Raw genomic sequence first — 27,467 nt, forward strand, 5'->3', positions numbered from 1 at the left:
GACTGTTTAAATGTTAAAAGCAAACTTGAAGTGATTTTCACCCATTCCTGTCATGTATGCCATTTTATTTTTTTGTCAATGTCGCTTAATAATCTTGACACAATATTCCCAGTTTCACATGTCATATGAAACTGTTTGCGAAATTTACTGGAATAAGACTTTAATAATAATTAGACCATAGTATTTCTGATGGTGTGCATTAGAAGACCAAACATCCATAATCCCATTTTTCGGGTCACATATTTCAGTCAGATGTGTGTTTCCTTCCCTGAAAACGACTATTAGGATTTTCTTATGTCAGAGGCAGAAACTAAAAGTTCCTACTGTCCTCTAACATGCTGGTCAAAAGTCGGAATTTTGGATCGGTTGTGAATCTCGAAGTAGCACGCAATCCTCAAGATGACCTACTTCCTCACTTCCGCATAGATACTCCGTTAAAATCCATAAATTAAGGAAATTAACTGATGGGGCCCGGGGCCACTTTGTAAGCTATTTAAATCTTTAAATTTACAACATCCCTGCATACTTCATGTAATTGAACTAACTCCAGGCATGTTTCCTTTAATGGAAAAAAAAAATCCAGTTTCCCCTCCAGTTTGTACCTCTGGAAACAACAAATCCGTGCTGTAGGGGAGAATGCTCTGAGGGATGGAGGTCTGTCTAATTATGAAAACTTGCGCTGCTTCGAGGCGAGGCGCATTCTCATTCTAGTGATTGTGCTGTCAGGTCACAAGCACAACTATTTTATTTCAGATTTCATTATCTGTCTTTTTGCACTTTCTTTTTTTTTTTTTTAGAAAAAGCCAAGGTAAATCAAGAGAATTGCGGTGGCACCGACTTAAAATAAAGCAATTTAAAGTTGCATAAAATCAATAATAACAGTATATATTTTTTAAAAAAATATTAACAAAAAAAAACATGATCCTAAAAGTGAGACTGTATTTTCTGTGGACAGATAATAAGTTCCTACACTGGTTGGCGCCAAATGTCAAGAAACGAGCATCACACCTCTCTTATGACGCTTGTACTGAAGTAGCTAATTACTGGGATCAATGTTACATCAATTATTCACAGTTATTTACCGTAAATAAACAAACACGCAAATAAAATATATAATCGTCTCTTAGGTGTGTGCACACCTGCTTGACTCTTTCCTTTTCTATGCGCAAAAATTCAAAATTACTTTTGCACTTCATCACTTGCATTACTCCTTTAAATTCGACAAATAACAATGATCAGCCAAAATCTTATTTTCCAAAAAAAAAAAGTCTGGAGGCTGCCTGCTTTCATTAGAGTGTGTGGAGACGGGGGTTCTGGGCAGATATCTCCATCTAAACCCTGTGCTATAATTGAAATGGCGCATTTGGCTGCAGGCAGGTTGTGAGGGCGCTTTCTGCTGCAGCATGCATGCATGTCCATAGACGTCATTTGATTTTAATGGCCTGCAGGAAATTTGCCGTTACAACTCTAGACATTAAGGCAAGAGAGAGAGAGAGAGGAGAGAGAAAGAAAGAAAGAAAGAGCGGGGACACGGTGACAAATCGCAGCATGAAAGATATTGGTTGAAGGATATCTCTTCATTTTTCAACACATTTTCTACTGGGACTTTATCAACAAGTTACTGCGCCTTTAATGCATGTTGCCTGATTGAAGGACTATGGCAGCTCGCCCGGTTTTAAACTTTACATTAAGGCTGGAGATAGAGATTGAGATGGAAATGTATGCCTACTAGCCGGAACCGCCTGGGGAAGTTATTACATCAGACGAAAATGACAATGATTAAAATCTGCTTTTTTGCTGCTCTAAATCTATTGAGCCACTAACAGTTGCTGTTCGGTTTCACACCACATCTAAATCACAACTTCATACCGTTAAAGGGAACGATTCACTTTTGCCGGGGAAAAAAAAAAATTTTTTTTTTGGATAAGTTATTACATCTATGCAGTCCTAATTTCTGGAATAGGGGGTATATCACGTTTTCTTCCTTGAGAAAATTGCCTGGGCGAGAGAGAGAGAGGAGTTGAGCTAATTGTAGCCTAATCCCTGGCCCAGAGGCGCTTGGGCAGCCCGGAGCAAGAATTTTCTTTTTTAGCTCTGCTCTGTTATTTGGAGACAGATTATTGGCTTTCTTCTTCTTCTTCTCAAAACAAACCACGGGGGGCAGTTTCATTTAGGCAACAAAAGCAGACAAGAAGCTGAAATACGAAGCAAGATTTCGAACAAGAGCGCACATTTTTTACGCGCGTCCAAATAAGAGCACAGAAGGGGACGGAGATCATCACATCCATGTACAAGGTAAGGACGCTTCCTGTGCGCGTCGGTACAAAGACGCATGGTGAGGACAGGTCGGCTCAGCTTTTGCTATACATCCTTTAAAGCCACAGAGACTCGTTGTGAGCAAGTCCATCCCGACCACAGCCTAGTGTCTTTAAAACAGTTTCGTGCGGGATACAGAGGAAAGACTTGGCTTTCCGTGAGACCCGTACAGGTCCGTTGCTGGAGCTGGATGGTAGTGTAGATGTACCACCAAGTCGTGGGCATTTGGAGAAAAATATTTTACATTTTTTTTCCTGATGTTATACGCGTACAGCAGCTGGGACTGACCACTGGCACGGACTTCCTCTGGACCCCCTACAATGTTTGAAACGGTAGGGTGACATTTTCATATTAAAAACCACTGTTTTACGCACAGCGCAAGAGGCTGTGTATGGACGAACTGGTACTTTGGAGTAACGCAGCTCGACCCAAATGGGATTTTCCTTCTGCTCTCACAGTCGGAACATTTAACACGCCTGAGCTTTATCGAGCAAATGTTTAATGACTTTTTTTTTTTTTCCCCTGGATCATGATTTTTAATCGTAAAATCAAGAATATGACGCCATGTTGAGTATTTTAAGCAGAGACAGGTTGATAAAACGCAGTATCGGATGTTGTATCGGATTTGGTCATCCATCCAATGTGATCGTGTCCCGTTTCTCATGAGGGTTTTATTTGTGAGATATTCATGATTGTGTTTTGTGAGATTGTGAATCATTTGACGGTGACAGAAACAAAGAGGGCACCGAGGAGAAAGTTGATGCACCTGAACTGTTGTGATCTTATGGAGGAGATTGTTATACATTGTGTGTGTGTGTGTGTGTGTGTGTGTGTGTGTGTGCGTGTGCGTGTGCGTGTGATTGATTTTGATCAGTTAGGAGATTTGTGGATCTAATTCATTACTATTTTATCCATTTATTCCTTTTCTTATATCCAGGCAATTGGGTTAGTTAATTGTGAGGTTTGTTGAATGAAAGAAAGAGAGACACAGATGCACAGCAAACTTCTCAAGTCTTTCCAAGTTCATTTTTTGCTTTTCCTGGGATTTGAGATGTAACTCTGTCCTCCTGTGATTGTATTAAACGAACATGATACTGCTGTGAGGTGGGAGACACCCGGGAGAAGCCCCAGTCTAAATTCTTCCCCAAAGACATTCCTCTCAGGGATTAGTTTGGACATTCACAGAGGCCTTCAGTTTGCTAATCATACTGGTCCATTTGTGCAGTAACCAGATCGAATGTGCTGGTTTACTGACCGTTGTCGTGGTTTTATCTGAATTTGTTCGAGATAAATGATTGCTTCATGTCATTAATTGCTTCATGAATGGTCGGTTTTCCAACAGATTTCTGGGGGGGTTAGTAGTGGTAGAGCGAGAGCGGGCAAACTGTGACCTTTATTTGGTGGTCAATTTGGAAATTCTTGATATTCCTGCAAACAATGGTTTTCACTTTTCTTAAACATATTTGATATCTCCTGAATCATTTCAACAGTAGGCCTATACACATTATTTTGATTTGCACTTTGACGGAGCCACGTTAAATGTAGTACATCTGAGGTGAGGTGGTTAACCTAAAAACAAATTATGCACCAGTTGGACTTAACCACAAACTCTTCTCATCCAAAAGCAGCGTGGAATCAAATGAAGTCAATTATCCTAAATATATTATCCCAGATATTTTAACAGCTAATCAAATCCAGCTCCGTTTTGACCTCTGAGCCTCTGATCCCCAGTCAGTTCTTCCATATCTCCAAATCTCCCCTCATGCCCCCCCCCCCACCAATTGTCTTTAATTCACTGACTTGAAGCACCATCCCTGCTCTTTTGAATCAGAGCAAACATGGAGGATACCTGATGGTTTGGTTTATCGACATGAACGTCTTGATCTGAATTTTGCGTGTGTGTGTGTGTGTGTGTGTGTGTGTGTGTGTGTGTGTATGTGTGTGGATTCAAAGAGGAAAAAGTTGCCCCCTCCCCAACACATGGATTGGCGGTTGGTGTGTCTGGGTGCATCACGTCAAACACATAAGGCGACCTTTAATTAGAATATTGCAGCAGCAGAATTTTATTCCCCTGAAGGCTGACACCTAGCATTCCTCCCTCTCTCTCCCTTTCTCTCTCTCGCTCTCTCTCTCCCACTCTCACTCTCCTTCTTTCTGTCTCTTTCACCCCGGTTCTCTAATTCTCTAATAAGCATCATCCTATCCTCGCCTTTGGGGCTGCATGAAAAGATGCAAACATACTTAATTAGAATGGTGGCAATAATTTCCAGGCTAAACATGCGACCAGACAGTCATGGAAGTGATCTGATAGCATTCAGCAAGGATATTACCTGCTTCCCTGTATAGGATCATCATAGTGGTTTTTTTTAATTTATTATCTTTATTCCAATGGCTTTTCTGTACACTTGCTTTCAGGAGGGAAGAAGCATGTCTCGGCTGTCTCTGACCCGGTCCCCGGTATCTCCTCTGGCCGCTCAGGGGATCCCTCTGCCGGCTCAGCTGACCAAGGCTAACGCTCCGGTGCACATCGATGTTGGGGGACACATGTACACCAGCAGCCTGGCGACACTCACCAAGTACCCAGACTCACGGTAAGAGGCGTCATGGGCTTTCTCACACACTTAACTTAGTTAATCAACACATATCCTTTAGATTTTATCTAAAGTTATTATAAAGGAAAGGCATATTAGAAAAGTGATTTAAGTATTTGTTGGTTTTGTTTAAATGAGACAAAAAAATACATTTTAGATTTAGACATTTTGACTCTACTTCATAAAGTAAATCCTAAATAAATCAAGAAAATTGCAGACCTACTAAATTTATGTTACTATTAAGACCTTAAATGTACACTTTACTAATAGATTAATTCCTAGATTATATTGACTGATAATTCACTGAATTTAGTCTAATTAGTTTTACGCTGTTGACAAATCATTTAACCAGCATTAGCCTTCACTGAAACTTAAAGAGTGACAGTTGGCCTCACAAGCTTTAAATTTATTTTTGTCTGACTGTATACGGATATTTCACTGTGATCATTACCAAATGGACTTTAAATTGATTAGTTTGTTTTTGATTGTTTTTGTTGTAATTATTTTGTTTCGCTCAAGGCATTTGTTTGTTTAATCTGTCCTCTCTCAGTGGTCGTCTGCATAAAAACTCATCTCCTGTCCAGCTGCAGAATATTGTCCCTTCCACATGTTTTTTTTACATGATTTGCTTGTGTTGTGTGAATGTACAGAACACATAAACGTATATGTGTGTGTGCAAAATCTCTCTGATCTTGTCGGTGGATCAGGGTGGTGTTAGGAATTCTTGGAGGAAAAAGCAATGACGTAAACATCGGAATGCCTTTCATCAAAGCAGATGTGGGAAGCTTCAAATCTCATTAAAACATAGCTCCTTGGTGGATTATATATTGATTTTTCCAGCGAACAACCATTTGCCTGTTGTTGTTGAGCTTATTTCGAGTCACAGTAACTTTTCATTTGTTATTAGTAGTCTTTATTTGTGAGACATTATTAGGAATGCTGTGCAGTCATTACATCCGCAGAATATTTGTACAGGACAAGAACATGACTCCTGCTCTCTAAAAGGCATAGGTTTCTCTTATACATGCAGCAAAAGGTTGTTGTTGTTTTTTTAAATGTATTCTTAGTGCAAGATTTTGTCGTGATGATACAGACCTTGTAAGAGCTGTTGTTTACCCACTCTTCCATGTCATTTACCTCCAAAGAAAGTGATACCACTTGCGGAAGATTTAAAAACAAATACACATATGATGATTTCGCTGTGGATTTGCATGAATTTCATGATGTGATGTTTTAGCCCCCACCCCACCCCATTCTTTTTCATTATATTTACTTTGTCATTGCACAATCTTCAGTTCTGCATCAGCGGAAAAAGTTCGAGTTAAACATTAGCCAGGATGTTAGAAAATCTGCCAAATCAGCGACAGAAAACAGTCCATATAATCCCTTAGTAATAAAGTTCTGATATTGTCACCCAGCTCAGAGATGGGTCCATTTTTTAAGATGCTTTCTACCGTTTCTCTGTGTGTTTCTCTGGGTTTATCTAAAGAGATGGGGGTCATACTACCAGAAGGGCTTAATCTTATGAGCCTTTTCTTCACATCTTTATTTTTGTAAATGCAAAATTTTTTTTTTGAATTCTGAAGTATTTTCTTGTGCAGTTGTTGTTGTTTTTAAAGCTCTTTTGTAGCATTACACCTAAGAAAGGTTATTCACTAGTAGTTGGGGTACCCTCAGGGACAGAGAGCAGTCAAAGCACACAAACAGTATTTTTACATTGAGAGTGAAGGCCGGATACCGGTATGAGTTTTGGTTAGAATGCTCTCTGTCTCTTTCACACATGCGTCTTTGCACCCTCTCGATCTTTGTCTGTCGCTTTTTGTGTCTTTCTCACTCTGGTTCACACACAAAAACACACACACACACACACACACACACACACATGCACACTCGCACGCATGCATGCATGCATACACTCACTGTGTGTCTCTCTCAGCCTCCTCAGTGTACAGTTGGCCTGAGGGCTCCACTTTTCACTGGAGCCAGTGGAAGGAGGGGCCCTTTTGTGTGAATTAGGATAATGGCTGACAGCAAAAAGCTAAACAATTACACTGGCATAGCCGTATACGCCGTGTTCAGCCATGTCGAGCAGGGCAGGCTGGCAAAACTGAACACATGATGACTGAAGGAGCAGGGTTAAAGAGTTTAAAGTTGATGATTACTTTTAATAGATTGGCCACTAAATAATGTAGCATGCCAAGGGAAAGTTAGTCTAGTAACTAATGTGAGGTTATCCGTCTTCCTCTGTATGGCCCATATTAAGAGACTGGGATCATGAAACATTGATGCGTGCTCTGCGTAGCTTTCAAAGAGGACAGTATGTGCCGCCACTTAAACAGAAGCTCAAGGAGATTCAAGAAAGATATTCCAGAGACAAAAAAAACTATCTTGAGAGGACTACTAAACAGTTTTTGACTATGAAGTCCAGTCTTTTTTATTCGGAGACAATAGATCTGTTCTGGCTTCCTTCTCTGACAGCTTTCCTCTGTATCTTATAGTTTTATTTTTATCTTTTTATTTTATCTTGAATCAGATTTTTTAACAAAGCAAACAATGATTTATCATATATTGGTCTCTCATCTGTTGTAAACATGGCCTCATATGGGTTTTTGATTTGAGGGGGGTTTTTTTTGAGGGGGTGTTGTTTGGTTTCTTTGGTTTTTTTGGTAGTTTTTTGTTTTCTTTGCTTTATAACCTACTGTCAAGACCTAAGGTGATATAAGCTGTTTGATGAGGCTTTAAATTTTAATCATGGAATATGAAAAATAATCAATATGGTTTATTGCTGAACAGACACAAGCCTTCATTACATATGAAATAACTGTTAACGGCTTATATATAATTACATATATTTATGCTATATTCAGTATATAGCATTGTACTTTATAGCTGTATAAAGTGGGAATGTCTGGTTCAAACATAAATACAGTTCCTTAAACACAGTTTACAGCAAATGTTGGACAGCATAATGAGGATGAAAATCACTGAATTACAGAATGATGTAAGAACATTTTAGATGTATCAGCTGTAAAGGTATTAAGAGGTACACTGGGCCCTACGTGGATCTTTGTCATATATTCTCTTTAAGTCAAAATTGTCAGCCAAGTCAAAACTAGGTTTATTTCATTAAACTTTTCTCATGCATCTTTTGGCTAGGCACAGCAAATCTGGTGTTTGATTAGTAAAAGCTTCACCATCCGTCTGGATACCAAGCTCCCTGGGTGTGTTTGTTGTTCAGGCATCTATTAGTTTTACAGTTTCGCGCTCGCATGTGTTGTTGTGGAATCAGTGATACCTGCCCTGTGCTACCCTCCCACCTCCTGCAGAGTGCATGAGCAGCTCTGGTTGCTCTGATCTGCTAGTTGACAATGCACCGAGCATCAGGACAGATATTGTGTGCCCTCACTTGGAATCATCAGGGTGGGATATCTGAGCTGTCCCTGTCCTCAATAACCTCGCACACCCACCACACTTTCACCATGACTCTCTACATAGTTCTGTGATAGTTTTTTTTAATCCGACTCTCTCCATCTCACTGTCTTCCTATCTTATTGTGTTTTGTTCATTCTCTGCTTCTTCCTTTTATCCCACTTAACTTCTGCTTCATTTTTATCTTTGCCTGTCTGTTGCTTTGTCTTTCGTCTGCCTGCTTTTATGTGTTCTTTCTTAATTTATCTATGCATACCCACATACATACACACCCTTTTCTCTCAACTTACCTGACAAATAGAACCCCTGCAATTCAGAGATTTAACACAGAAAGAAAAATGAAGAGAACAACAGTGAGAGAGAAAGAGAGAGAGAGAGGGGGGGAGAGAGAGAGAGAGAGAGAGAGAGAGAGAGAGAGAGAGAGAGAGAAGGGGGTAGAAGGAAGGGAAAGAAAAAGAAAAACAGGCAGCATTTTAATTGCTTTTTAAAAAAGTGGAGATGAAAAACAGAGTTAGCCTGAAGGGGTATGGTGAAATTCTAGCTGGAAGAATTGCAAGACCATATGAGAAAGGAACACCTCGGGCAAAACAGGGAGATGAGTATTGGTTTTTTATAAAGCATTTTGCATCGATTTCCAGAGAGAAAGCGAGTAAGGGAGCAGGATGGAGACAGAGAAAGAGAAAGAAAGAAAGAGAAACTGAAAGAGAGAAAGGATAGCAGGAGGCGAGAAAGGGAGGGAGAAACATCTTTGCTCTGCTTCTTCACACAGTAAGGTCAAAGAAAAAGAAATGGATGAATTTTACCTGACAGCTTCGGTGTGTTGAGCTGACACAGTCAGGAGACACTTGATAAAACAATTAAATAGAAACTTGCACACTTTTACAAAGTAGTGTAATTGTAAATTTGCTGAGACGAGAGTGTGAGTGAAACCAACCCTGCCACCGGTTCATTGACATTCCCACCACAGCTGCCTTTCAGTGTTTTGTAATAGATTTGCCAGCGCTCCGGCAGTGCAGGGTGCATCTGTGTTGTGGACTGTATGTTTTTGAAAAGGATTTACGATTTACTCTGCTTTACAACTTTGTCAACCAACCTAGACTAGAGATGAAAAACTTTGAATGCATGATAAGTATAAAAATGCCAGCAGCGTAGCTCCATGCCAAGAACTGTTCCTCAGAAAAAAAAAGAAATGAAAATATGCAAAACGTTCTGGGGTGTTACATGAAACATATTTTGTGTGAAAAATCAACGATGTGCTTGCATTGACGTTCCAGGTTTGTCTGATGGGGGAGAGTTTTGTTTAAAATAAGTCATAAAGTTATAGAAATTTTTTAGTGTTGAACACTTTATAAATAATTGAGATTACATTCGCAATGTCTAAAAACGGATTTTAATTAATGTACAGGGATTTTGTAGCATGTGGGAGTGATCAAACTGAGGGTGAAGGTACCCAGATGAGATTATCAGAGCAATGAAGGAAGGAGCTGCAGGTAAGCAGCGTGAAAACCACACAAAGTCAAGGGGAAATGAATATCTGTCCAAAGGTATTTGGAGGCATAAGCACCAACATAGTGTGATGAAAGTTTGAAGACAGCAATTTCTACTCTCAATGAGCCCCGGAAAGGTGTAAATTTTAACCTGCACTAGTGGAAAGCTTCAACCATGGGACTGCAGAGACAGCAACAAGTGCAATCTCATTTAATTAAAATCTGGTATTTAACTGGTACAAAATTAGAGGAAGACGAAGAAGAAGATTGATTTGATTTTTAGAATCACGTTTATTCACAAAAACCGACACAAACACAAAATCCAAAAGAGATTCTCACAAAAACAGGGACTCAAATTTTAAAAACAAATAATATGTAGGAACATAAGAAAAATATATGTGAATTAAACCAACCACTGAACATAAGATCCTCATTCAACATGGAACATAAGACACCTTTGACACACCATAGATTTGTAAGTGTCTAAATCATTCATAGCTCTGAAATAGTTAAAATAGATTCTGATTCTTGCTAGACACATTCTTCTTAAAAAGAGAAGAAGGCACACACACACACACACACACACACACACACACACACACACACACACACACACACACACACACACACATACACACACAGGGCCTGTAAATGGCAAAGTATAGTGAGAGAGTGTAGGTAGAGGTGGGTACCTACGTCATGTTGCGCCCAATGAGCAACTTGTTCGAGGACGGTGCCTTGCTCAAGGGAACCTCGGCAGCACTCAGGAGGTGAACTGGCACCTCTCCACTGCCAGTACACGCTCAGATATTTATGATCCACATGGGTCTCGGAAGACCAACCCAAAACATAGTGGACTGAGCTATTCCTGCCCCATTAAAGAACTTTTTAAATAGGAAGGCGTGTTTGCAATGTTGAATGTTATTTACATTTTTTTAGATGTTCATAAATATGAAGAAATAACCCATCTAACTCAGTCAGATCTATAGAAATCACATGAGAGAACGACAGAGAGCCTGTTGCCTGTAACTGACATGTAGGGTGTTTAGGGTCATGTTGTGTTTTCAAAAATAGATTTCTGACAGCAAATGTAAATTTAAATGCAAATATATTGACTTTATCTCAGTTAATTTTATTAATTTCAGAATAAATATGTGTGACATTAGAGATGTGCATCAGATTACATTCTCTCCTAAATAATGCTGTAACACAATGTAATAGTCATTATATGCAAAAGAGAGAAGATGATAGATAACATCACAAATTATAGTTGTGGGATTCAGTTCAGGTACATCTGTCCAAATTCTCATATATTCATAACAAACTATAAATCAGAAACCTTTTTCCCTCATGCCCTCCTCACATTAGTATGTGAACCTCCACCGCCTCCTACTCCTTTTTCATTTCCACCCCTCTGACAGATGGAACAATAGAGCTGTAATGCTACATTCATGCCATTAATTTCTGTAAGTACAAGCAGCAAGCGTATGTGTTGTTATAATCTCTCTGCAGAAGGGACACTTCAAACAAGTCTGGAATGGAGGAACTGTGCCTTAAGCCCCTTGTTTCAACCTGGGATGCTAATGTATTTCAAGCTTAGTGCTAATAAAATTGAAAAATAAATGGAGGGTAATTGTTTCATGCATTTGAAGGGAGTTGGCTCATTCCATTTTGCGTGTGTGTGTGTGTGTGTGTGTGTTTGTGTGTGCATGCGTGTGTGCCTGTTTGTGTGTATTTCAATTTTCAGAATCAGTCGTCTGTTCAATGGCACAGAGCCCATCGTGTTGGACAGCTTGAAGCAGCACTACTTCATAGATCGGGACGGGGAGATATTCCGCTACATTCTCAGTTTCCTCAGGACCAGTAAATTGCTCCTTCCAGATGACTTCAAGGTAGATATCTGCAACACAACACTGTATTGTGTGTACTTGACTGCACCATCAGTTCACAGTTTAAACATGGCAACACAAAAAAAAAAAAAAACATGGCTATGTTAACCCACCTGCCCAGACATGCAGTAGCATGGTGTCAAATTCCTGATTTTTTTTGACGATAATAGACCAGTGTGGATATATTTATATTTATTAATGTTTACCTGTCCTCTTAGGGGATGCATGTTTCCTTAATAGACCCGATACCACAACAGAGCCAACAGATCTCTCTTCACGCTGCCAACATTGACTCTCCCTCTTCCCATTCAACACGTTAATCATCTGTAGTATAAGCATAAGCAGTAATTAGAAATCTTTGGGGGAAAAAAGTAACATGGAATTGGCTCAACTGGAGTTTAAAGTATTGAAGAGGTAAAATGCTAACTGGCTAAATGGAGCATGGTCCGGTGAGGCATGTGCCAAAGCCTTGAGCTGTTGTTTTACAGTCAGAGTGGTTTCTATGGAGGTGAGCTCAGGTGAAATAGCCTGCACACTCCTCTGTTCCCTGGCCCTCTGATGGCCGACTCCCACACAGACTGGAAATCACACTAACAGTCTAGGACCTGCTGGGAGAACTGTCGTATGTTGGTGCAGTTTAAAACATACTAGCGTGCTCTACACCCGTGTGTGAATTGAATATGCTTTGGCCTTTATCAAACTACTGAGGCTAGCAGCTGCATTGTAGAATTCCATTCTTTTTAATTGTGAGTGCACACAGCGTCTATTATACTTGTCAATGTACTTCCAGACTTGTTACTAAAATAATAATTACAGTTTTTTCATTACCTAGTTGTTGTTTTTTTAATGCATTTAGGTTATTCAGTAGGATTTTATGAAATAATAATTTTTATTTTTGTGTTAAATTACACAACTTTTATGATTTATTTGAATTATTATTCAATTTGAATGCAATGCATTGGTAATGTGGTTGGGGTGTACCCCACGTCTCACTTGTAGCCGGCTCTTATAGGCTCCAGGGTCACCCATGACCCACAAGGTGGAGAAGCGGCTCAATATGAGACAATTACAGTCATTTCGTCTGCAAGAAAATTAAGTTGTATTAACTCAAGAAAACAATTCAATTTTTTCCACCTTTTCCCTGAAAGTAGTTGCCTTCAGCTACTAAAAGAGGTCGAGGGGTGCAGTGAGAGTGAACCAAAACCCCCAAGTTTCTATCCCTAACCCAAAACAATGAGGTGATAGATACTAAAATACTCTTGAACTTTCTGCCTCACACCTAGTCATTCAATGCTTTGTTGATCTAATTAATGCAGCTTTAAACCAACTGATGACAAGACTACAAAAATAGTCTCACCCAACAAGAATTTAAACAAGCACTTGTGGCTCTGTCAGAATTGTTGTATATTCTGCCTACAGCTCCTTTTTGCCCAAGGATTTTATCTAGTGAAACTGTTTCCTAGGTGTATTATATTCTTCACTTCTACTCCACCTTAACTTGCGTGACCTTAACACTGGGCTGGTGCTTGTTCATCATTCTCTACAAGGAACCAGGGCGAGGCAAAGCCACACAGAGCCAGGGGCAAACTCTCCAGGCCTCACAAACAGTCTGAACAGGAGCCAAACCTCAGACAACAGAACATGACATGAAAGCCCTGCATATTTTCTTCAAATGACGGCCTGACTCAGTGCTGATTAGTTTTTCCTTTTTACTTGTGTTTTTCCCTCCTGTTCGACAAAGTCTTGACAGTCCAATCAGGCACCACGGTTGAAGAGAACACATCAGACATTTTTGTTTCGACTGATTATGATCCCCTCACATAAGCCGGTGTTGAACTGCGTACCTTTCAATTTGTGTGAAGACAGGGGAAAAAAATGCAAATAGAGCTAGGCAGAATTGAGCATGTCCTTATCTGAACACAATCAGCTTTGCCGTCGCCGGAGGGCTGGGTCTGTTCTGCTCCTGGCAGCTGCGGTGCTGTGTGTTTTACTAAATATATATGAAACTCAAAATCGGAGAAAAAATTTTCAGCCTTCATCAGCGGAGCAAAATATCCACCATTAATATTCTCCACCATCTCATTATTCAAACAACAATTAAACACAAGGGGGTATGCAATACTCAGTCATATTGAGGGCTTGGTTATAAACCGTCAAGAGTGAGTGATCTTTGTGTCAGTTTGTTCAGACATTTTTACTGCACAAAACTCTTTAAATGATAAAGATAAAAAGAAAGAGTTGATCTTTTTTTTTTTTTTTTTGGTGAGGGGTGTATATTAGATGATGGCTGGTGGCCCATTTAATCAACAATCTATAGTACTTCTGTGAGGTACCATAACCTATGAAACGTTTCGTAGGTCTTTATCGGTCCTCCGACTCCCTTATGGTGACAGTTTCCATCAATTTTTTCCCTTGCCCTCTTATTCCCTGCTTCCATCTCTGATTCTCCCTCCCTCTGTCCTTCTCTGAGTTGTTGCCTTGCCGGTGGGTCAAACGGGCTTTCTGGACACAGGATTGGGGGATGAATTGTTTCAGAGAGCTGGCAGGAGCAGCAGCAACTCCAGCAGCCAGGACGGAGCTATTGGCCCCATCTTCCTCTCATCCTCACCTCAGCACTTTGGATTACTCTGTTGTTTTTTGCACTGCTCAGGATGACTAAAGTGCCTCGCAGACAGACCCCTGTTAAAAACATATCTATCCATGGCTTCAGACCTGTGAAGGATGAAGAGCTACACTTTGATACAGAGAGCCGCCTGAAGGGGGGCGTCTCAGTATGAGTTTTGTCAGCTGCAGCAAGAGGGCCAGGAGAGAAAAAGACAGGGATACAGGAAGAGAAGAAGGGAAAAAGGACACGCACTCCCCCGCCGCCCTTCACTGAAATCCTAAATATGAAATCATCAGCTTAAAATGTGTTGCGTCAACACTTGATGGAGTTTTATTTAGGTGTCATTCATACATGTCAGATGAAGCCTGACATGTGAGCCGGACAGGGAAGATTTTCACCTGTTCAGTCTGAGAGCAGGAGAAGTGTTAGTGAATATGTAATTTTCTGCTGTCCTCTGTTTCTGTGTTCAGCAGCGATCCAGAAGTTCGAAGACGAAAATTTAATTTAGATCCACAATAAACAGCAATCAGTGATGCAGACTACATGAAACATATGTACGTTTCCACATCAAAACCACTTGCTGTTTTCACTTTTCAGTGAAGTTAGACTTTGCACCAGACCACGCTGAACAGCGTCTGTCTGTAGCCATTGAATATGTAGCCACAGCGTAATCACATGTTTGCGGTGGTTTGACTAAGTCCATGTACTAAAACAAACTTTAGCCAGAAGCTAAGAAACAAGGTTAATAAAGAATATCGGAATACGATTTCAATGGCAGTTAATGAAGAATAACACAAGTTGTCATGCTTTGTCCTGGAAAAACACTGATCGCAACTCAGTTTCATTAACTACTAATTCTTTAGCAGGAAGATTTGCAGTATTTAGGTGTAACCTAATTAAATGGTTTCTAGTAAGAGCTTAATACCACACCACAAGCCTTATTAACATAAAAGTGCCTCCATGTGAGGAATACATTACAACCTCTTTGGCTGACGGTTGTCCTCATGTTCACTTCACATATCCAGTCCTCACCTCCTGTCTCCTCCAATAGCAAACCTCCACCTCCCTGTATTTTCTATGGTAGTGGTGAATGATGGTGCCATCTGGTCTAGTGGGAAATTAGAGGCAAGAGCACAGGGGCAAATGGCCCCCAGCAAGCCTTGCCCAGGAGGGAGAGGCAGACAATCTGCTGCAGACGGTCTGTACACAGGAATGCACCATCCCACTTCACTGGAGCCCTACTGACGGCCTTCCTGGAGTCGGCTCACTGAAACATGCTAAAGGCGAGCGCTGCTCTGCCAGGCACTGCTGTGGAGGAGAGCTGCAGCGTGGCTATGCTGTCTTTATACAGAGTGTTGTCCTACTGGTTGGCCATCTATTACATGTCACTGTGATATGTCAGGTCTATTTTTGATTTCACAAGACCAATAAAGGCAACATTCTACATTTATATTGGTGTATTTGTCAAATTCTTATCCAACTTAGAGAAGTGCAGGAATATAAATCTGAATAGTTGAACTGCTGATACTTTGAGAAGCCTTGACAACAACCTGATCCTTTCACTCCCTAGTAATGGTTTCATGTAGCAGGCTTGAGGACAAAAGGCACTCATAGTATCTGACACACATATACGAAATACTGGATAAAATATTTAGTGTTGTGTTGTAGGTCATTTTAAGTTAACTGCAAGTAGTTGTTTCTAAAATGCCTTCTTGTCTGTGCCACTCCTCTGGTGATTCTCTATTGACAAAGGTCACATTTTGCAATGAACAAAAATATTTTTGCATTTTTGTATTATTCATTGGGTTTTTTTTTAAAAATGTATTGAGTATGGAAGCGATCTATTTTTTGTGTCTTCATGAAGGACATTTAGCTGTTTAAATATCATTGGACAAACTATGAGAATACATCATGTGTGCGCTACCGTGATGGAAATGTTGCGCATTATGATTAACTGAAGGGTTTGATGCAATGACCTTGGTGAAACTGTACTTATCTGTGTTCACCTGCCTCTAAAGGACTTCCATCTGCTGTACGAGGAGGCACGCTATTACCAGCTGACCCCAATGATCAAGGAACTGGAGCGCTGGAAGCAAGAGCGTGAGCAGCGACGGTTGGCACAGCCCTGTGACTGCCTGGTGGTTCGGGTCACACCCGACCTGGGTGAAAGGATCGCATTGAGCGGGGAGAAGGTCCTCATCGAGGAGATCTTCCCTGAAACTGGAGATGTTATGTGTAACTCAGTCAATGCTGGCTGGAACCAGGACCCAACGCACGTCATCCGCTTCCCTCTCAATGGCTACTGCAGGCTCAACTCTGTCCAGGTAGCACACTGAACACACACACACGGCACATTTAAGACATACTAAACAACTCGTGCAAAATACTTCCAAAGTAACTTTATAAAATCAAAATATTTAACAATGCTGATTTTTTTTTTTTGTCATGTTCAGGACTGAAGCAACGCAACATCGCTTTCACCACGTATATTGTATAAATGTGTATTATTTTCTAACGCTGTGTTGCTTATGCAAGTGTCATTTACTTTAACTTGGTTAAACCTGAGTTCAAAATACATTAATTCATGAATACGTCTAATCAGATAAGTCCATGACACAATAGTACTAAAAAATTTAATGTTTCCTGATATAAAAGGTATAGTAGTCATTTTTCTGCATCTGTTAAAAGATTGAGTTGATACTGCAGGTCTTTCAGGGCATCGCTCCCGTCTTTGTGGGGTTAACCATAGGACACGGATTATACAGAGACTTTGCGTACACTCCACATGATGCCACAGTGGTGACATTTCTTTACCTATATTTATCCAGCAAAAGGTTTTGCTGAGCAGGCGACTCATTTTTCACCTCCGCCTGTCAACACATTCATACACACTTAAACTCCTTTTTGTATTTGTATCGCACAACAACCGCAGAGTGTTTTGTGGCAGCTGTAAAGCCCCATTAATGTTACTGAGCTTTAGTATTTTCTAAGGAAAATTTGTCTCTCTCTTGTTCATTCTTGCAGTTTTCACTTTCTATTTTAAATTTACTAGTCAGTATAGAGGTGGAAATATACCACAGGTCACAGTAGAATCCCATCTAGATGATTTGCTTTGAGGTACTTAGCTTGATTTGTAGTATTTAATATTGCATTGGGAACTGTAGAGATTGTATTGTGTTTTCACCATTTGAGAAACTAGCCACTCAAATGCAGCTACATTCTGTTATTTGTATGTCAAGAAATTACTAGTAACAACAAGGTACACATAGTGTGTTTACTGTAACAGTAATTTCTCTTACAGCTTCCAGGAGTTGTTTGTGGTTGTAGCTTGATGTGAAATCTGGTGTGAGCCCGGTCAGCATTCTTTCATATGTTGCTGCTCATTAGCTTTTCATTGCACTGACACTGCTTTGTTTCACCGATGAGGTAGCCTGACTGGGATGTGCAATCTCCTGGTGTGTGTGGTGAAGGAGTAAGATGTTAAAAACAACTTCAGAAAACTAGTTTTACAGTTGTGTTACCCAGAGAGGTCTGTGAGAGGGAGAGCAGGGGAAAACATAACAGCCTCACACCACAGGCTCGATATAACACTTCAGTGCCCACAGCCATCATGCACAGCCCAGCGCATAGAGAAGCCTTCCACCCTCCAGTACTCTGAGGGCGCCTCTCAGAGGCAGGCTAGTGCACTCTGACACCTCCACCTCCCTCCTGCCAGTGTGAGAGACCACCTCCAGGGAGGAGAGCCTAGCAAGCGGGACAAAGCGCATGTGGACTGCGGACATGTTTTCCTGTGAAACGATGAAAAAGAGGAATGGAAAAGGGGGAGAAATGATATGCATAATTTACGCTTTACTCCTTTTTAAGACACAGCTCCTTTTTTAAAAAGACTCCAATATAACACTGCTCAAGGCAATTGAAATACACGTATTGCATTTTTTAATACCATACTTACAATTTCTCAAACAGCCTAAACCGGTTTATACTTCTTTTATAGATTTTTAAATGACTTGCAATATAATTAATTGGCCGCATCAACTAACACAACATTTTCCCACTCTGTTTGCCAGTGAGACTGGTTATGGAATCTAAGCGCATCTGACTAACATGGTCTGAAAGGAGCTTTAATCGTTAAGGTATTCATCGGGCCTCTCCTCTTGAAGGTGAGGCAAGCTGAAATCCTCTTTTCAGACAAACTGCCAACAGAGAGAGGGGCTAGATTTTCAAGGTTTCCGGTATGAAATGCTCCAAAAAGCGACGCAGTATGACCTCCTTTCTGTTAAGGTGGCATTAGTTGTGGCTTCAGGCTCCTTTTTTGGTCTCATGCTGGCCCCTTGAAGAGATGAAAATATGCAAAATTCATAAAATGATCAGCAGAAAGACAATCAGATGCTCACACACACACATATGCAAGCACAGAAGACGGGGCCCGGCTCATTGAGTCGATTTAGCTGAGGACATGCGGAGCAGATGGAGGTGTTTTTTGGTGTAAGAGGAGATTTTTCTAAACAACTTACTCATTCTGTCCTCTCTCATTGTTGCGTGAAGGTATGAGGAGGTTAGGAAAATAATCCTTGTCTTACCCGCCAGACAATGAGCCTCTGATCTGATTTCAGTCCTGGACCCCAGTGCAGGAGAACACACACACAACCACACCCTGCCCACAGAGGAAGAAGAAAGGAGGGGAACGGGGCAGATGTAGCGATGTCTGGAACATAGTATTTATGGCTGGACTGGTTTCTGAGTTGAACTTTTAAATGCCCATTGTTTTCAATTTATTATATGTCACTGGTAGAATTCATTTCAGTACCAAATGATTTTTATTGAAGCTCAGGTACTTGTTGCTGTCTTGCCCAAGGCTGGAATCTGCTAGACCATGTGGCACACTGGCCAAAATGAGATATGACATTTTTCACCACTTAACTCTACAATGAGCAGGATAATAGAGTTATTTAGTTGTTTTTCACTTAAGGTCAGCAAAATTGAAATATCTAATTCAATTACTCTTTGATATTCAAAGCATTTCCTCCTTTTAAAGCACATTTTCCAAAGTATCAGATTTCTAATATATTATTATATCATCATTTATTTACATTTTGGAATAATATAATACCATGTGTGTCTGTCTACAGACATTGTGAAGGAAAGTCTTACAGTATTAAAATGTACACTGTAAATTTGGCCCCTCCTTTCATCCTTCAACTTGTGTTTTCAAATGTGAGAGTAGGAGAATAAACAACTCCACATTGGCAAGTGATTCCCCATGAAGTCATGAATGGAATTTAGAGAATAATACAAACCACCTGTGCTGTGATGTCCGTCCAGCGGAGAGGAACAGAGAGCAGCAAAGGCATTTAGTGGAGGGAAAACATTTAGCCAAAGAAGCGCAGAGGCACACACACACGCACGCACGCACACACACACACACACACACACACACACACACACACACACACACACACACACACACACGTACGTCCCAGTGCTGGAGCCCTTCTTCCTGCTGCTCCATACATCACCATGATGAAGCACTCAGATCAGACCAGAGCCAATCCGTCCTTCATCAATGTGACAGCAGAGGCAGTCTCAGAGAAGGGCCTCCTGTCCCCCAACTGCTCAGGCTGAGAACGCAACATGTCGCAACACTCTCTTACATGTCACTCTGCCACTCCATCAATCCTGTGCTGAGAGAAAAAAGAAAAAGTATAGCTCATCAGATCAGAAAAGGCCACACAAACGCTTCACGCCGACCTCCTCTGTGGCAGCACAAGACACACCACTATGTTTAGGGCCTCTTTGTGCTTCCTGTGTGGATTAGTGGGTAGAACACTGCACTTGGCACTCATGCAGCACATTAACCTGCAGTTTGGAGGAAGATGTTTCTAGTTGGTAAGAGGAGAAAGTTTTTGTTGGATTTAGGATGGTCAGGTTGTGGAAAGTGTTTCTTTTGAGAGTGATGTAAAAAAGCAACATCGAAAAAGGAGTTATGACACACCTGGAGGGAAAAAGAATGACCAGAAGGAAAATCCTTGAGGGTTGAATGTGAAGCAAGTGGACATCTGTGTCAAGTTTCATGATGTTTCACCTCTCATCCAAGAGGCTTCTTCAATTCCAAGATTGATATTTAAAAATTGAAGGATTACGATTACCTGGATAAATGAATATCTGTAACAACAGAAAGAAAGAAAAACATACCAATGACACAGATTCATTAAAAAAAAGTAGACTTTCTCTGAATTCGAATCAATTTGAATGCAAACCCAGAAACTGCCTCTGTTAAAGTATCAGTTCCTCTGTGAGTTTTTAATGTCAAAATCAAAACTTTAGAACTACTATTTAGAATGAATGTCATTTAAAATTACAGTTTTATATATATATATATATATATATATATATATATATATATATATATATATATATAGAGAGAGAGAGAGAGAGAGAGAGAGAGAGAGAGTTATATTTATATATATATATATATATTTATATATATATATATGCAGTATATATATTCAATACGTACAAACACACATAGACACACATATGGACAATTTGGAACTGAACAATTCACCTGAAATGTATATTTTTGGAGATGAGAGGAAGCCGGTGAACCCGGAGTGAACACACTCAAGACACGGGGAGAACAGGCACACTCCTTACAGAAAGCACTTGAACCCGGAACCTCCTAGCTGTGGGATGACAGCACTACCCACTACCACCTGGACTCATACTATTTAAATAAATGTTCAGCCAAGATCTACTACGTCTAGATAATGTGCCAAAAATGCTATCAGAATATATCACACTGTCAAAATGTGTTTGTTGTTCGCATTTCCCAAAAAAGCTGGCAGATGGCTCAGAGAATTAGAAAGAGTTGGAGCTTCTTGGCTGCCAGATGCTTGTAGAGGATACGATGTAGAGACTGCAGTTAGCGCTACTTGTCACATATTAAAGATTGTGCATAGTTAAACAAGAGCAACCGCCAGAGTGGAGCGCCCGTCACATACAACGTTGTGTCTTACGTGTCAATCAACTCTGGGCCATGAATCATGAGCAGCAAGTGTCTACCAGAACCTCTGGAGAGGCCTTGTATGTGTGTGTGAGTGAGTGTGTGCGCGGGCTTTCCGTGGTCATCAATATTACATTGTGCTCTGGTTTCCAGCACTGAGACTCCTTCACTTTGATTCCTGCCGTTTTCTCTGATGGAAATATACGTTGGTAGAAGGTTAGGGGAGTGAGGCTGGCGTATCTCCTTTTCTTCTCCACTGCAACCCTAGATTGAGTGGCAGAGCACTGGTTATGTGTGTGTTTTGGGGCCAGATCCCCGTGGCTCAAATTCGATCCTGTAACAATGAGAATGGTTTATTATTTTTCAGATGTGTAAGGATCACTTGGGATGAAGAAACAGAGGAGACACTTTTATTCAGCTTTCGATTTCGTTCACACAGACTGGAAAAGACAAGAAGAACTATCAAAGTTGAAAGGGTGGAATTAGTTAACTCCAGTTTGGTGTTGTACTATCCTCTGTAGATACAACAGTACAAGGAAGACAATATGTAAGTTAAAAAAAAAAGTCAATGCTAATTAGCCTTTATTCTATTTGACAGAAATCCTCATTCTTAGATGGATCCGTCGACCAATCAGATTGCTCATATAAAACTGGAAAAAAAAACCTGATAAAATACTTGATTATGGTTTTGTTGAAAAGAGTCAGGAAAACAAATAGAGTCCAAATAGAGCATACTATAAGCTGGGATCTGAAACCCTGGAGTCACAAGTATGTTGTGCTTAACTGAGCCATCGGACATGTGTTAGCTTTTTAAGAGGGTGCATTGCTTTCTGTCGTCAGCTGGGATTGATTTCAGGACAATGTCCCGTGGACATTGAAACCTTTTGCTTGGGTACATCTTAATTATTCAATGTATTGTTTATTCCCCTGTAGCACTAATCCACAGTGTCAAACTAAATGCGAAGTTTTTTATGACTTCTTATCGTCATTACAGTGCTCTTGAATCAGATACAGCTATCTATAATAATGTCCTCAAGTCTTTTGTGTTGCCAAGCATTAATGACTATCTGTATTGATCACTTCGCTCTCCTCTGTGACCAAATTCATTGCCAAACATGACAGAGTCCCACATGTGTTAAAAGATGATGATGAAAAATGCAATGTGATGCAATGATCAAAGAAGTCGATGTAATATCATTTCCATAATCGTTAGGCTCCACCGTCGTCTGTCATGGATATGGGGGTGTTTGATGCTTGGGCAGGTCTCTTAATTAGCCATCCTCACCATCAGCTGTCTGCCGCCCCTTCTGTCTCACAAATTACCAAGTTTGTCGTTGTCGTATGGCCAGAGGACAAAATGGGGGTTATTTTTCCAAGAGGTCCTTTCTGCTTACGAGCAGCACGTCAGTCCACATTTAAGTTTTAAACAGGAAGAAGGATGCAGGCATGGAGATCTGGTCTGTTCAGGTCTGTTCAACAAGTTCATGTGTGCATTTATGTTACACTTTGTAGTTGTAGATGTGAATTGTTACACATAACTTGTGACTGTATGTTAGTGTGTGCTTTATGTGCTCCTTATAGATGGGGGGGGGGGGGCTGCAACATTTCAAAGAGGAGGCCTAAATGTTCCACTTTATCCCCCATATGGAACCTGTGCCCCTTGAATCACCAAGTTCATCCTATGATGTGTGTGTGTGTGTGTGCGTGTGTGTGTGTGTGTGTGTGTGTGTGTGTGTGTGTATGTGACTGTCTAGCAGTTATAAACCTTTGTTTAATTTTTTTTTTTTTTTTTTGCAAAATTCTTTGGCTCTGAATCTGGCAGGAGGGGTTAGCCCTCAGCTAGACCTTTCATTTTTATACGCTGCACACTCCATTAAAAAGACGAGGGAGTAAGTAAAAACACGGCGCTCCTCGAACTTGGATTTAGATATGCCTCCCCCCTCCCCCCCCAAACAAAACAACATCCCGCAAGAATATTGGCAACTGAGGAGAGAAAAGTGATGTTGAATTTCACACGACAGTGTTTATACGCATTTGAACTACTAGTGCGTTTTCGTGGCCAGATCCGAGGGTTGACATGCACCTGTGTCTCTGGTCCCCTCTCCTACAGCATCAATGCTTTGCACAGATATCACCCAAATCTTTTCCCCACATGTGGCACCTTACTTCACTCACAGATCTCACTTCTCCTCTCACAGCAGCCTCACTGGTAAAATTAGGAGCTACAGTAATCACCATGCCATGCCCCATAATACACATCACTCACACACCCATCCACTCATCCCTTTGAGCTGATGCCGTTGGTTCTGTTGCCAAAGCAGCACCAGAGGTATGAATATTGCAGAGGTGGTGTGAAGCCCTCTGGTTTCATTCCATCAGTGTGTGTGATTGGAGGAGGGAGAAGTTAATGATATGTTGTATATTGAGAAAGATCAAAATGTGATGTTGATGTGAAGATGAATGGATATCAGACCTTAATATTTATCCAAGATTTATTTATACTGTTTATGACCATTTGTTGAAAACTTACTTTTTAACAGTCTGGTACATCTGGATGTCACCATTCTTTCCTTTGCCCTCCTAAATTTGCTGCAGAAAAAGATTTGATCTAATTATTTTTGTGAAATCATATCAAGCGGAAATTTTAAAGACATTGGGGAAATAGAAATGGAAATAGAAATGCAAAACCTTTGAGTTTGTTTTACAGAAATGGCAGCTTGTTATCTATACCATCCCTCAACATCTCCTTCTTATCTTCCCTCTGTTTTCAGGTCATGGAGCGCCTTTTCCAGAAAGGTTTCAGTGTGGCGGCGTCCTGTGGCGGTGGCGTAGACTCGTCCCAGTTCAGCGAGTACGTGTTGTGTCGTGAGGATCGGCGAAGTCTGTCCATCAACACTCCCATCAGGATAAAACAGGAACCCCTGGACTAAAGCATTCCAGGAGAGGAACTGATTGACCCCCCACTCCACTACACCTTCCATCTTCTCACATCACCCTTCCTGCTCCTGCCCCCTTCATGCCTTAACAGAACCACAACCACAACCTTCCCAACATACCTAAGTATTAGTAGAGGCTTGTTTACCTCATCAGCTCTGCAGAACTCTAAGGGGAATGTAGTAACAAACAAAGGAAAAAACATCAACAACAAAAGGTTTTGATTACGATAAATAACATTCAAAGAATTGGGGACTGCGATGAAAGCATCAGCAAACGGACTCAAAAGAAGCTCACTTGAACCAAGAGATCAACCGGGCCCCCCTTGAACTTCACAGCACTCCATCCACACCCACTCACCTTTCTTCCCTTCTTCTCACAAATGTGTCATTCACTTCTGTGTTCGTTTGAGGCCCGCATTTTCCAGGCCTGGCCTTTCGTAAGTCTATGAAGTTTGGCAGAGGGGACAACGTGAAGGATGACATGAATAGGAAATAATCCCGTCTCCCCCAAAAGGCCTCAATTCCCCAGACCCTGCAGCACTCCAAACCCCATCCCACCTCACTCCACAAGCCTCGCTGCAGACGGCAGGGTCTCATTGAAAGCAGCATTGTTTGTCAAACTGAATGTTTATTAAATTTTTATTGTTGTTTCTTAAGTATGTTCTTGCTCCTTTTGCTGTTCTTATCATGACATGGTGTAAACAAAAATTATTAATAGGATAAATTTTAATGTCTCTTTTTTCCTTTTCCAATATGAAGGATGTATGAAAATTGTATTCATTAGGCTTTTAAAGCTTGTGAGGGAGCATTTCTTGGCAGTAGCTGCAGAAACTCAGATGTCTGCAGGCTATGTGGCTAAAGCAATCTGGCTGGCAGTGCATTCATAGCCGGAAAAAGTCCCATTGTTCAAACCGGGATGGAAGAGAACCTGAATGTTTCAACATTGTTTATAGTCAAATGTGTAGCACACATGAAAAAAGTGCTCTGGAATTTCTGCTTATTAGCTCTAAAACATATCCCTGAATGGATTCTCTTCCATGAGCGCAGACCTTTGCTTGCATTTAACTACATTTTAAGAGAGTTTGGAAACTTTGAGATTCAGGTTGAGGTTGCACAAGCTCAAAGTGTATTTCAGTTTTGTAGACTTAGAATATTCAAGACCAGAGGACCAAAACGGAGAGCCGACGTTTACCAGTATGTCTCACGATCAGCAAGAGATGTACTCTAAATGTTTTTCTTTGCACTTAAACATTTCCAAAAGAGATTCCCTGATCCACTAAACACTCCTCTGAATCTGGTCACCAGTGCTAGTGGAACCTTTAATTTTCCTGTTTTTTAACACTCCTTAAAACAGGCCTAGCAACAGAACACATACGATTGGCGCCGAAAGGAAATAAGGTGCTTATTTTGTTGATTGTACAAACATGGAAACATCATGTGTTTTTACAAGTTATTTAGCAGGAGATGACACAATTCATTATTCAAAACTGTATGAGGGGCACCAACATTTGTTCCTCCAGACCTCTAATCCTGGTATTTCTGTTCAGGATCCCATCAAACAAAGTTTGACAAAGTCTTGTTTCAATAGTGTCACTTCGAGGTCAAGCTTAATTCAATGGTTTTCCTCTCGTGTGTACGGCAGAACCCAACATGAACTGTACCCCATCGTAGACATGTTATTCACCAAGAGGCCAGTGTGCAGCATTTACTCTATCCTGCTCTCATTCTTTTGGTTTTTTGGTTTTATTCTCAACATTTCTGGATCAAAGACCGAAAGAAGAGAAGTTTTCATGCTTTATATTTGTGAGTAACTTACAGATGCTGTTTCTTCCATTCCAAAAGAGTGATTAAAAGAGACGCCCATTCTGATCTTTGCAGGCTCTGGCAGTTGTTCGACTTTAACTGGGGTTGTTTTTATAAACTGCTTGTCAATTAAAAATGGGCGTTAGTGCTTCTGACCACGTTGTGTGAGTATCTGGTCTCTTTGGATGGCTGCTGGTTAAACGAGGCCAATAAGTGCATAAAGATGAGCTGGGTTTAAGTGTAGCTCCCAGACCAGAGTGCTCCTGCCTGGAGCTCCCTCTTTTACAATCAAGCCCATCTTTGTTGCGACCTGCCAGTGGCCTGCGCCTTTGCATCCAGTCGCCTCAAAGGGAATGGTCAACCAGGGCTTTCATGTGCCGAGGCATGTTGGGCTTCTCAAAGCACACCACACACCCCCTCCCTTTGCCTTCCTGAAGGCTCTCAGCTCACTGGTGACAGTAGAAACTAGGGCTGCACCCCCTCCTGCTGTGTCATCCCCCTGTTCTGGTTTTCAAAACGCCCCCCCCCCATGCTGTGGCTCACTGGACCACACCACAGTAAACCAAACAAACTGATGAGTCAAATCTGAGCGCTCTCAGATCATGCTCTGCAGCCAGGCGACTAATCCTTTGATGCAGTTGATCTGAGTTGTGGAAGCCCGTCTGGGATGGTACTTCAGCATGATCAATGTTGTATTAAACACATCTGCAAGAATAACATTTTCTTCAGGGAAGTTGGAAATCACAGAATGGGCTTTTAACAGCTCTGGAGAGCTAAGAGGTGATGTACATATGAATAGAGTTCACCATTTGTTTTATGCTTACAGTGAGAAAAAAGTGAACAAAAGTTGAAATTTTGTGTTTCTCTGTCTGCAATAATCAAACCTGGGGTTCCCCTTTCAACTAAGCGGCAGGTGAACTGCAGAGTAAGACAAACTCAAGAGAAGCTTCACTGACATGTTTGCACATGCAGCCCTTTCAGATGAAGTATTGGTCAGTGTTTCAGCCACCTCACATGGCATTCACTCCTCCTCTGAGGCGGGTCAGTTGTAAAGTTATTGTATAGTGAATTATCAGGACTCTGGGTTTTACGGGACCCTTGTGTTTTTAAGAGACCTCTGTTCACAAAAAGAATGAAAAGAATTCAAAGCATTGCATTGTGTACATACAGATTACAGAATTTCATAGGGTATCATAAGGTGCAAATGTGTATTATTTAAAGTGTTTAAAAAACAATTAGACTGTGGTATTAAAGGGCATGTGTTCATTTACAGTGTCTCCATTTGACTTTTCTTGCATATTTGAGATAATAAAAGGATGTATTGTATATCTGACGTGTATCTCATTGCTCTTCGGTCAATTTTAAAAAATTGAGTCTTGAAAGATAATGGATGAAACCTGGTAAATCT

The 27,467-nt window shown here is 40.8% G+C and overlaps 1 protein-coding gene across 2 annotated transcripts; it reads left to right on the forward strand.

Annotated features, from left to right (window-relative positions):
• The first annotated feature begins 1,365 nt into the window (after positions 1 to 1,365).
• LOC137600995 (BTB/POZ domain-containing protein kctd15) lies at positions 1,366 to 27,336 on the forward strand. 2 transcript variants are annotated; one of them, XM_068322971.1, is made up of 5 exons: positions 1,366 to 2,295; positions 4,732 to 4,907; positions 11,571 to 11,715; positions 16,336 to 16,641; positions 24,092 to 27,335. In XM_068322971.1, exons 1-5 carry the CDS (start codon positions 2,287 to 2,289, stop codon positions 24,248 to 24,250), a joined length of 795 nt encoding a protein of 264 aa, XP_068179072.1. In that variant the 5' UTR covers positions 1,366 to 2,286; the 3' UTR covers positions 24,251 to 27,335. The 2 variants fall into 2 exon arrangements, with proteins under 2 accessions (XP_068179072.1, XP_068179064.1); XM_068322963.1 differs by lacking the exon at positions 1,366 to 2,295 and adding an exon at positions 2,315 to 2,648 and having other exon boundaries at positions 24,092 to 27,336.
• Positions 27,337 to 27,467: the final 131 nt, after the last annotated feature.

This window comes from Antennarius striatus, chromosome 1 (genome assembly GCF_040054535.1).
Source record: "Antennarius striatus isolate MH-2024 chromosome 1, ASM4005453v1, whole genome shotgun sequence".
Classification (NCBI taxonomy): domain Eukaryota; kingdom Metazoa; phylum Chordata; class Actinopteri; order Lophiiformes; family Antennariidae; genus Antennarius; species Antennarius striatus.